Source organism: Phoxinus phoxinus (assembly GCF_949152265.1).
Source record: "Phoxinus phoxinus genome assembly, chromosome: 7".
NCBI classification, from domain to species: Eukaryota; Metazoa; Chordata; class Actinopteri; order Cypriniformes; family Leuciscidae; genus Phoxinus; species Phoxinus phoxinus.
This window is the reverse complement of record NC_136882.1, coordinates 20,871,516-20,884,257: the sequence shown is the minus strand read 5'-3', so window position 1 is coordinate 20,884,257 and position 12,742 is coordinate 20,871,516. Positions and strand designations below refer to the sequence as shown.

The window sequence follows — 12,742 nt, the reverse complement described above, 5'->3', positions numbered from 1 at the left end:
GAGTGCAGAATGAATGGGAGTCTATGGGGTTTCACCCCCAGAATCCACTTTTCTCAGGATGTAATTTTTTGTCAAGTAATTTGAATGTTGCATTCAAGGGGGGGGGGGGGCTAAGATAATATACTCAGCTTTTTAAGTTTACTTATTTGTTCTAAAAATCCGTTAAAAAAAATTTGTGATGACCTCACATATTTTCATACTGCCAGAGGTGTTGCTTTACGGCAATTTCGGAGTCACTTCGGCACTTCCGCTTTATGGCTTCCTTTTCTTGTGGCATCGGCAACGATATAACACCAGCTGCTATTTAAGGTAAGGCTCTTTCGGTTAATACACGAGTTATGTGTTAATGTTTCTGATTCTGCTTTAGCTTCAGGTGCCATTAAACGGGGTCTCTGGTCGTAATCAGTCGCAAGTCCGTCACTGACCAATCAGCATTCATTAGCAGAATGCTAGCGTGTTCTGGCCAACAACGGCCCAACCTGTAAGAAATCGAAAGGACATAAGTACTCATTCATTCGACTTCTGGACTATAATCTATATTGAACTTGCGGAATCAACAATAAAATCTATGTTGATTCAACGACAAGCAGGAGAAAGAGATACATTTAGCCGTCTAGCTCCATAGACTCCCATTCATTCTGCGCTCGCCCGCGATCACCTCCAGTGGAATTCTAATGGAACTGCAGCCAAGATCGATACAATGGGGCTAACAGGAAGTGCCAAGGCTCTCCGTAGACGGGCTCTGGTATTATCATAGACAGTATATAAACTGGACACAGCGACCCCATAGGTTTCAACGGAGAGCAGTGAAGTCAATTAGAAGCACTTACTTCCTGATCGCAAGGCGAACTGCGCAGGCTCAAACTGAGCTTGACGACGTAGATGTGACGTGGGCAACCTGTAGGTCTTCTAGTAGCTGTGCCGAGAGAAATCTGAATCATTCCCTTCCGAATCCCGCAGAGACGGAGAGCGTGAGCATTAGCTGTCCATGAGCTAGCAGCGGGAGCAACTTTATCACTCTCTATGGGCTTCTCCCTTGACTTTATGCCTCCACGTCCTCCCGATTGCTTGCGATCTTCTCTGCCTGTCCATACGGTAATTTTTCGACTTGTGCGACAGAGTCGCGCGGGTATGACGCAATCGTTAGCCTGTTTTTACAAAAACTGCTTCTACGGGGCCATAACGTAAGATACAAGGTAATGGAGCCTTTTATACATTTTCGTGTTTCTTTAGAAATAAACAATGGACAAACGGTGTCTTTAAACGCCTCAGATGTAAAGTTATTCGCTGTCAAAGTGACGCCAAAATGAATGGGAGTCAATGGAATGCTAACAGCAGGTGGGGGTCCGCTAGCCAATGGCGGCGCCCAGGTCGGCTTCAATATCTTTCGGAACACTGCCCCCCTGGGTATTATATAATACATAAATCGTCTGTTCTTCTTCTCCGCTTTTTCTGATGAAGCGGTTAACAAACAGCGTTGCAATACCGTGCACACCCCCTTCTGGATTGGAGTGTAGACTGTATGCACCGAACCTTATGCATAATTAAATTATTACAGGTAATAATGCTATGCTACCCATTGTTAAATTGTCCATTTATTTTAAAATAAAAATCACACAAACAAATCAACGGTTTACGCTACAATTAAGTAAAAACAAAACAAAAGAAACATCACATTTCCATGTCTTATTTTATACCATATTTACGGAAAGTGCCTTATAATAATTTATAATATGCACGTTGATCAGATGTTTTCTGCTGATCAGACGTTTTCTGCAGAATGCCATTTATGAATACATAAATCCAATTGAATCCAAAGAGCAGTATTTTTTTCAAAGGTCTCAACGGTTTATGTAAATGTCACCTCGTTTTCATCTGCTAGCACACATAATTTGACAGTAATTTGTGTCTGACTCACTTCACAGTTGAGACTTGTATGGAACACAAGAACCGATGACCAAAACACCACATTTACGGATGAATCACCAAGAGATGATGTCAGGTTTTTTCAAAGATAGACTTTTCCATGTCCCTTTGAGATAAATAACATCAACAATATCATCACCTCCCCTGGAGAGACACTCGCAGCCCACGAATGCTGTTATGACGCCAGCAAAAACAGCAATCTTACGTTAGTGACTTTAAAGGTCCCGGTTTGTTTTGCTTGCAGACAAGACTCGGAAGAAGACACTTGATATTGATCTCATTTGAGTGACAGGTTGTCCCGCCCTCACGCCAAGAGTCAGGGAAAGTAATTTTATTAAATAGGGTACATTTTCTGCAAAGTCTTTTATTTTAATTTTTATATTGACTTTACAAAGATACTCTGATTCAAATCAAACAGTTCAAGACTTTGTGATATAATTTCTTTTTCCTTTGTAAAGCAGTTTAGATATTGTTTTCCATAAACGCATCAACATCAACCTGAGAACGTTTGTCATTACATCATCAGCTCCTCATCGACACTCATTTGAGCACTCAATGACGACAACATCCTGTCCCTGACTGTTGCTTCCTCTCTCTCTTTCCCCCTCTGAGAGAAAAAAAAGAAAACAACAATACATCCATCCAATTACCTATCAGCTCACCTCAGCCCAAGGGCACAGCGGAGCTCCCATCGGATCCGGGGAGATGCCCAGGTTACAGGATGCCCACGTAAACAGCTCCTCTCTACACTTCATTAACTCTATTCCTGTATCGACTCCTGCTAGACCTCCTCATTCATTAAGCCCCCGTGCACTGCTGGCGTTATCACGGACTCTCCACGGACCGTTTCATCAGCCCTGTTACGTCTGCAACGGTTACATTCTCATGTGATTCACCAGTCATCGTTTCCTTAAACCCAGTGTGAATCCACATCAGAAAGAAAAGACAGCACAAAGACGAGCCCAATTGGGGTGGGTTTTATATCTATCTGGCTGGAAAACGCTTGTTGGTGCTTGCTACTGTACAGTGTATGTCTCTAATGAAGGACAGATTTCAATAGCAAACCAGAGTTATTATCATGAATGAAAACATAACTGAAATTTTTGTTTCTGGTGTGTGTGTAATATGTTGTTAAAAAAGTTAATAAATATATAAAAAGAAAAAAGAAAAAAAGAAAAGAAAACATAACTGAAATAATTCAAATAAAGCTGAAATGAAATCAAATAGAAATAGATGAAAACTGAAATCAGTTTAAGTTGAAGCAGTATGACTCACTGTAAATAAAAACTAGAATAGAAAAAGCACGAAAATGAAAGCATGTTAAATAAAATTAGCATGAAAACAGAAAAAAGCTACTTCAAAATAAAAATAAACTATAATAGTATAAAATAATCCTTAAATAACACTGCAGCAAATGAATGCTAAACGATTTAACGTCACTTTTCATCAACAGGAAACAGATTCTGAGCTTCCCAAGTGTTGATCGGGCTTCCACTGACCCCTTCTAAACATGAATTACACTCCGTCCCCGGAGAAGCAAGGGCCCGAGAGTGTCAGAAATAGACAGCACCTCAGTGCCTCTGTGACTGTGTTTAAACGAGAGCTAAGACAGCAAAACTGTCCCTAGACAATAGACAAAGAGTCTCTTCTTTTCCTGCTTTCCTCTCTCACCGCCACCAATGTGCATTGCCTGCGCCTGGAAACATCATAAATGTTTTATTTACAGTCGTTCAGCAGAGCAGAAAACAGACAAAATATCTAAAGGGATCCGAAGGCCTGGCAAGTGACGATTTCGTCATTGTCTGAGAGCTGTAGGTGTGTTGCTCACGCCTGAGGTGATTTTTAGATCACCTCTACTGCGGTTCTGATTCTGGCCCGTTACGGCTAAATGAGTCGCAGACTTTTACATCAATTACACTTTATGGGACCCAAATGGGCCAGCAGCCTCATGCTTTAAGCAAGCTAATCTGACGAAACCATGGGCCCTCTCGATTGCTTATGGGGCTGCTCAAGCCGCCGTGTAATGTGAGACCTGGGAGGTATGGATGTGAAATGGAGGGAGAGAAAGAGAGATATAGAAAGAAATTAGTTAGTTAGCGCATGGGAACCAAATGAAGATGAACTGACAAGCAAAAACGATGCTGTTTTTTAGGGCTGTCAATCAATGAAAAATTACATAATAGCATGCAGATTAATTAAACAAATAATCACTATTACAGTATTAGCATATATTAATATTTTGCAGATAAAAGTCTTAAATGAAGATAATTACAAGACATTATTATCTTGTTGCATATAAATGCATTGAAAACATTACAAAAAGTGACAGTTAAATGTGTTCGTTTAATTTCCCTTTTTACGCATGGATAAGGGGCATGATTAAATGTGCATTTAAAAAAAGAAAATGAACTAAAATGCACTATATTGACAGAACTAATATTTTCAAGATAAAAAGAATAGCAAATATTTCCTTGCAAATAAGCGACTGAAAGAAAGTATTGGCTGTGTTTTATGTTTTGTAAAATAGATCAAAGTTCAAAAATAGAATTGTACTGTATCAATAATAAAAGCATAGAACATTTACTTAATGGAGTTCAAAGACTTCATGTCACTTTATTGACAAGCTTTGAACCTTAGTTATTCAAGCACAACAACAGTTTTGCTGACGCAAGGCAAAACCTTTATGGTATTGATCCAATGATCCAATGATCTGATTGAAAGAACTGCCAGGATTTCAGAAAATCTGCCCCCTTGAGCAGGCTACATCCACTTCGCATAATAAAAACTTCACCAGTTCACCAGTTTGAATACAGTTTGGTGTCCTTTCTGGTTAAGGACTGTTAGGCCTGTTTCATTATAATTCATTAATGGACGTAAGTTAAAAGATTGTAACTAGAAGTTGTCTATTACGATTATTACAAACTCCATTGTCTTTAAATTGAATTTACATGAGGAGAACCATATTGTATTCAGAAACAGGGCTCCAGACTAACTTTTTGCCTTGGTTGCACTGGTGCGCCTAACTTTTTTATTTGGGTGCACCAGCACAAAACTTGGGTGCAATTTCAAGGTCACCTTTTTATCACGCTCTATACATTCATATAGACCAGTGTTCCCCAACCCTGCTCCTGAATGTTTTCTTTGTCTCCCTAATCAAACACACCTGATTCAACCCATCAGCTCAATATCACATGGGTTAATGAGCTGAGTTGAATCAGGTGTGTTTGATTAAGGAGACAAAGAAAATGTGCAGTGTTGGGGGTCCTTCAGGAGCAGGGTTGTGGAACACTGATATAGACAAATTGGGCATTGCACCCAAAGTTGTTTGGTGTGATTATACGATTCCAAATTTAGGGGGGCCAGAGGGGGAGCCAAGCTTGTTGACACGGGGGCAATTGGTGCAATAGTTCAAGTGTGTTGCATATCTTTCCCCGCGATGCTGCCAGGGCTAGACTCTGACTCCGGGCGGTTGGTTGGGCATCCACCACGGACACATCTGATGCAAAATTAGACGTTATGCTGATTTCAGGTCGGACTTTTGCCTGCAGAAGGGTTTTTGTTCTTCTCTGATTACGGTAGTTACCTACCATTCTGACACTTTTCCCATCCTCGCGGCCTCCGGTTCGTCCATGTATTCCTCCACAGTCACGGCAGTGGCTAATGGTTCAAATAGAGAGGGCAGAGGACCTGTACCGCCATCTATTATGTCCACCTCCACAGAGTCCTGCGTACTGCTGCCACTGTAAATTTCTATGTCACTGTCCATCTTTATTATTGGGGTTCAGGGGGCGCGTAGATCGAGGCTATGCACAGAACGTTTTTTTTTTTTTAAATGTATTATGTATTATTTTCAAATATATGCATTTATAGTGTGTATATAAACAACTATATATTGTATAATGACATTATAAAATATACATGTACATTTAATATGTTTTATTCGATAGAATTCGATTACAGGGCGTTCAGTTACTTTTGAAAGGACAGAAAGGACAGAAATAAGGTGTCAGTGTATTTCATTAGACTTTAACTTTGCCAGCTATTTAAAAAACAAAAACAAATCAAGCATTTTTTACTCTCGTTTTACCATAGATTTCTAATGACAGTTGATAAGCATGGGCCACTGGCCAATGACAGTTATCCCTGCCGTGTCATACCACACCCACTCCACTCCCATCCACGCCCCTTTAAGTTGCATATTTAAAAAATATTGTGAGCTAGACTTGAACTGAAAGCATGGGTTTCATTACCCTTTAAGCAGGGCTTGTGTCGTGTTGTGCGAGCTGTGGCACCGCGTGAGAGAAGAGTGTGAGTTCCCATGAGTGTGAGTTCTGTCAAAGGAGAACAAACGCTTAGTTCGTGGAGAGGCAGCGGATGCGAGGACGTTAGGTGCACCGGTGCGACCTAGGGAAAATTTGAATCTCACCCTTACAAATTTTGGTCGCACTCTAGAGCCCTGAGAAAGCTACTTTATGTGTGGCAAAAATAGGCACAGCACTAACACTCAGCTCACACCTACTTCAGCTACATTCCTGCTAAGTGGTACTGCTCCAGTCATGCTCGCAGTGTGAATACTCTAATCTGTTAATATGGCCGCAAAAAAAAACTAAAAAACAACTTTAGTGTGGTGTGAAGCAGGTCGTGGCTTATACATTCATGGTGAGAATGCAAGCTTGTAATCTCTTCTGAAAGACAAAAAGGATGGAAAGGAGTAGAAAAAAAAAGGAACAAGTGAACTAATTTTCCCCATTGTTTTTTTGTTTTTGTTTTTAGTTGCCAGCCACCACCAGCATTTTTGATACATTTTCACAAAATTTCCATGGCCCCCCCCAAATATTTTGTTGTATGAATATCTGAACATGCAATATATAAAAACATTTTGTCAAAAACATACAGTACATTTTAATCTGGATTTAGAACGATGATCAAAACTTGAATGCTCGAGACCATAAACACCCCCAAAGCTTGCACAGTCCTGTAGCTCGTCCTGGGTCAACATTTCATTCAGTACCATTAAAGGGCACCTATTATGACATTTAAAATGTTCCTAATGTTGTTTTGGGAGTCCCCAACAACAGTTTTACATGCATGCAATGACAAAAAACACTTTTGTTGTCGTATAATATGCATTTATGTTTACCTGATTTGCTCACCGACTCCCAAATGATTCGTTCAACGACTCGTTTTTCCAAACCCCTCCTTTGCGCGACGCTAATCTGCGTTGATTGGTCAGATGACCCAGCAGTGTTTACAGAGATAATACTTATTTTTAACACGGAGTACAATGATGCTTTTATCAATTAAATTGTGTTATAATGATGATTATAGTCCACTGCTTTATAATTTGTAGTAAAAAACGAAAAATAAGATAAAGAATTTAATGTTATGTTAGCGAGCATAGCCCAGAGTTCATATTGTAAAAGCACAATCAGTCTTTGTTTGCGTTAGCCCGATGCATAAACATAACGTTTTTACAAAAAACTAAAAAAATGCAGTTACGTTACTACGAGGTATTAATCTCCGAAAACAACGACAAACACTTCACATATCTCAATACAATTGCCATTGAAGACCTAGAAGCTAAACGGTGCTTACACAACAAACAAAATAATTATTAAGCATGCTACATAAAATATAAAAGCAAAAATTATTAATAACACTTACAGGTTGTGATACGGAGGAGGAAGCTGATGCAAATACACTTGGAACTGAACCTTCCTTCAATATCAGCCGACTCGCGAATCCAAGTTTGATTGCATTTAAGTTAAGCAATCGTCTTCAAAATGGCGCGAACAAAGCACAAGGCTCGGACTATACTTCTGTGGTATAGTTGTATATATGAATTGTAGCCACTTAGTCTTCAAATGCTCCTCCTTGGGCAGATGAAAAAAGTTGGCTTTTGAGCCGCACTTCAGAACACAGCGTCTCGTCTGTTTTCCAGTTTTCCTTGGAGCGCAATAAGTGGGCGTATCGTATTCAAATAACTTGACAAGTTGACGTCATCTAGTCAGAGAAAAAGCTTTGGTCTTCTAACGATTCATAAAAATGACTCAGAGTCGACTCTTACTTTTGAAAGACAATAACTTTATACACGGTGCACTTTTATATTTCAAACTTTGCAGGATGTTTTTGTTCACTTAGATCTATGTTACACACTACATGAAAGGTAAATTTCAAAATTCCATAATAGGTGCCCTTTAAATGTTGTGTAATTGTTCTGGTGCAACTTCACACGATCAGCAAGGTGCGTGGAATAAAAACAAAATCAATTTTGGACAATACCACTGACACTTGTGACGTCAAGGGGTCAGAACAAACAAAAGATGCGGCTGAAAAAGTAATATTTTGTATTTTGCCAACGGGTTTTGGTGCATAGGACATTCAGTAACATTAGGCCGTTTGATGTATATGCGGTTTAATGTTGATGATCGCATTATTTTACATATGCATCTGCTTACATGATATGGGGTAGAAAGGGGGGGGGGGGGGTGTACAAAAAAAAAAAAAAAAGGTCTTTATGTCATTACAGTGCTGCTTGAAAGCAAAATGATCCATCAGGTCTCCTGGATGTTATTACTATCAGCCAGTTTTAACATCTGTCATATTGTTAACGTTTTCCAGTTTGATTCCTGTCATTCTAAAGAGCAGATCCTTCCTGTCAGATTCAGTCCTAGAAATTCTCCAGGTAACCTTCTCATATTACAGAGACACTTCTCTCACACACAAAGAAAATGACAAAGGACGGCATGAACACAGCTCAGTAGCTCGAAGCCCCACAGGCTATAAGACGAAAGAAATGACCGTAGTGAGGCCTCCACAAAGCTTATGCAGTCAGCAATTTTACATCCACGTAGGCGAATCCTGTTTCCCCGCAAGGAAATGATGGCAATACAACATGAGAGAAGATGAAGACAAAGAATGAAATGTGTCAGGGAAACTCCAAAAAGATACATGTCGACAGCTATTTCTGCTTTGAATACCAGTGCTAGTCTATCTTCAGCTCACCAGAGCCACAATATTAAGACCTAATGTGACATAAGCTCTTGTTTGAATCTCAAATGTTTAACCAAATCAGCACCTGGATAAAAATTCTCAACACACTCTAATGGCAAGTCAGAACTATTTTACTTCTTGGCAATGGCAAACTGGCTAATTCATATGAATGAATACATATGATTTTATTCGTACGTTTTGAAACTATCTGCGTTATTGACTGCATGTTTATTGATTAAAGATAGGAGAAATTCATGCTTTTATAAGACGTGCTTGTTTCTTTCCCTCTATCCTCCTCGGCCTCACAGCAAACACTATTACGCATCACCACACTCAGCAGCGGCGGTGCAGACTGGAGAGAGCAATTATCCGTCACTTTGGGGAGCCCATTCGCACCTTCCTACAGGAAGACCTTTTCTGACATACAGCGGAGGCAAACAAGCTCTGCGGTTGAGCCGTTCTCTCAGCCCAAAACCTTTGGCAGCTTTCCTCACCACTTCTGATACAGTTATAGCACTCATTAAGACAAAGAACTAGTTTGACAGCAAATTAAGAGTGTTTTTCTTCCTATTCTTGTTATGGACAAGTCATTCTTTTCATTTATCAGACACTTTCTTTTCAAAAACTTTTCACCTAAACATTGTGAACGTGAAACCCTTGTGAAAGGTTACTAATACTCTTATTCTTTACTGTTGGCTTGTCACAGCTCAGTAAAACAAGAAAAGTTTAGTCGGCAGAGAAAGAAAGGAAGGAAAAAGCAGAAGATTCAGACATGCTGTTTTACGTTTATATTACAATATTTTATCAAAAGAGGCTTACATTGCATTTCAAAGATGCTTTTATCCATGCATTTAGGAATGCAATTTAGCGCAGAGGATCTGATGACAGGAAATATTTGTTCACTCTGTCTTTGAATTTTGCTGCTGGGAAAAATATCAGCCTAATGTACCATCTTTGCATAATGGGTTTTCACAATAATGCCTAAAGTATGAGAATATTATGTAATCGTGATAGAGAAAAATAAAATAAAATAAGTCAAGGCAGCTGGAGAATTAAACACACTACTTTTCAAAAGTTTTGGGGTCTGTACGTTTTTGTTGTTGTTGATCGAATGTCTAATGCTCATCAAGACAGCATGTCTTTGATCAATTAAAAAAAACATAATATTGTGAATTATCATTAATAAATAGCTACTTTCTATTTTTATACATTTGACATTATAATTTATCCCAGTAATGCAAAGCTGAATTTTCAGCATCATTACTCCAGTCTTCAGTGTCACATGATCCTTCAGATATGCTGATTTGCTGCCAAAGAAACACTTTTTCTTACTATTAATGTTGAAAACATTAATTTCATGTGCTGCTTTATATATACCAGAATATTTATTTTAAATATTCTTTGATGAATAGAAAGTTCAAAAGAACAACATTTATTCAAAATAGAACATTTTGTGAAATTTGTTTCACTTTTGATCAATTTAATGTATGCTTGTGTGAAAATTTATAGATTTTACTGTATACATAATTTGTAAGCCTAATCATTGCTTTGCGATAAATGCAGGTGTTGCAATTTATTACTACATGGATGTCTAAACTTGCATGATTACTATTGATTGCCATTGATGAAAATGTCTGTATATTCCCAATACCTCACTTGTAGGAATATATATTTATATTTTTTATATTTACATTATACAGTATAATATAATATATATCTACCGGTATATAGAAATGCCTTTTCTATAATGCTTGGATGTATTTATGTGTAAAAGGGAAAGGATCAAGCTTCTTAACCTGTTGAATGACAATTTTTTGAAGAATGGAATTCAAATCAATCAACTGTACCAGTTGTATAAACATTTACATCAAAATATTATTAAATAAATCCACTATGCATGACAGCACAGCATGACTGAATATGGACCATTTCTGACTGTATATCATGTCAAACATTCAGAGCTTTATAATGAGCCAATTGTGTATCAAATAAAAGTGCCGGTGGAATATTAATAAAGCTGAGAGAGAGTCCTGACATTATTCGTCCGATTAGAAAATAAAAACATGAGAGTCTGACTAGGTACAGTAGTACTGCTAAACCAAGCAAATCAAACCTGGAAAATGCAGAGGATTTATTACTGCATCACTTCACACTGCTGAGCATGTTACCCTTACACTTCTGATCCACTTTATTCTACATTTCCACCACATTAAAAGCTAATTACATCTTACTCGACTGTAATCTTTTCCTTTCATTAAACACACTTTGAAAATGTCATTATATCTTTAATAAAGCGACAGTCTCATCGTTTGAATACAATTACAAAGCAGCAATATGAGACAATGAACATTTTTCGTCATTCAGGCATTATAAGTGTGGAGGCCAAGCCTGAGGACAAAGACAATAGATGCGTTGGTGGCATCAAGCTCTCTCAAACACATGTGATGATTGAGAGGCTGTGGCAGGTTCAACATCATCAGTACATTGTATTTCAGGAATCTCAGAAATTGCTGGCAGCAATTCATATGTTTGTAACTGAATTCAGAGTTCAGTTAATGGGATCAGAAGTATTCAGCTCATGAAAATAAGCTGCACTGAAGATGTTCAAAACAAGACAACCGTTTCCCTCTGCAGCAGTACAGGTGATGCATAATCAATTTAATCAGTAAATCTTCAGCCTCAAAAAGAGATTGTCATAAAGGATAATGACTTCATATGCTCTTTTAAAATTGAATCCAAATAGGGTGACCAGAACCCAGACACAAAGCAAAAGAGTCTTGCATCACCCTGAAGGGGTTTATTTTGCACTAAAGGTTTGGTGAATATACATTACGCCACTTATTACTTACCAAATAAATAAATAAACTGACATGAAATATTGAGCGGAGTTGAAATTATTTGATTATGTGCAAAGAAAGAGACTGAGGAGTGATACGAAAAGCACTGAACTACCACATTGTAGGAAATTGCTTATCAGGGACAATGGTGAAATATACAGTTCCAGCGATCATTACCAAAAAATATTCAACTGCAGAATGCTGTGACTGACCAATCCCAATTTAGTATTCCAGAGCGCGGTGTAATAATTGTGTATAATGGTCACTAAACTGTATAATCTTCCATTGCCCCAGACAGCTGATTTCCTATAGCTATGCTAGTTCAATATTACTCTGAGGTAATATTTCTTCCCACATAATATAGATAATTTAGACCAAAATCAATATCTAATTTGCATTTCTTCATTTATTACGCAAACGGCCAAGTGATAAGTTGGATAGCCTAATGCGCAGACAGCCAGTCAATTCCACAAAATAAGGCCCTTCAGGGTGATACGGTAAATTGGTTCCAAAATACACACACTTACCCCAACACTGTCCTCCAACATGCACTGTTTCCAGACACGTCCAGTGTCGCTGTACAGGAGCATGTAGGCACTGACCCAGTCCGTGCTGCCGTGACGACCTTGTGTGGCCACTGCTGTAACCTCCATTCGCTCCTGAAGGTCAACCTGCAGCCAGGGCGACCTGTCCGTCGACTCTGGGCTCCAACCACCTCCTCCTAGACAACCCCATAAGACCTCTGTCAATGTATATTAAAATCTTATTCAACTTTGAGTGTCATATGGTGTCCTTGCTCAAAAGCAAGACATGGAAAGGAAACTGGTAAAGGTTTTCATTTAAGAAACTACATAAAATGATAAAAATTGCTTTTCAGTTGGTTTTGTATTCATGGGGTGAGCTGGTGTCAATCAGTAGACGGCTTCCACTCCAAAACAAGCCAAGAGCCTCAACCTCTTGACCTCACTTAACATGTACAGCATTCG

General features: G+C 38.7%; 1 protein-coding gene across 4 annotated transcripts in view; it reads right to left on the bottom strand.

The window, feature by feature from the left end:
• The window catches only part of cntnap5a (contactin associated protein family member 5a), a 100,186-nt gene that overhangs the window by 48,731 nt on the left and 38,713 nt on the right, over positions 1-12,742 (bottom strand). For all 4 annotated transcript variants that reach the window (XM_079618565.1, XM_079618563.1, XM_079618564.1 and 1 more), the window contains exon 3: positions 12,284-12,477. In XM_079618565.1, the coding sequence (XP_079474691.1) occupies positions 12,284-12,409 (126 nt within the window). In that variant the 5' untranslated portion in view covers positions 12,410-12,477. The remainder of the gene's footprint in view (positions 1-12,283; positions 12,478-12,742) is intronic.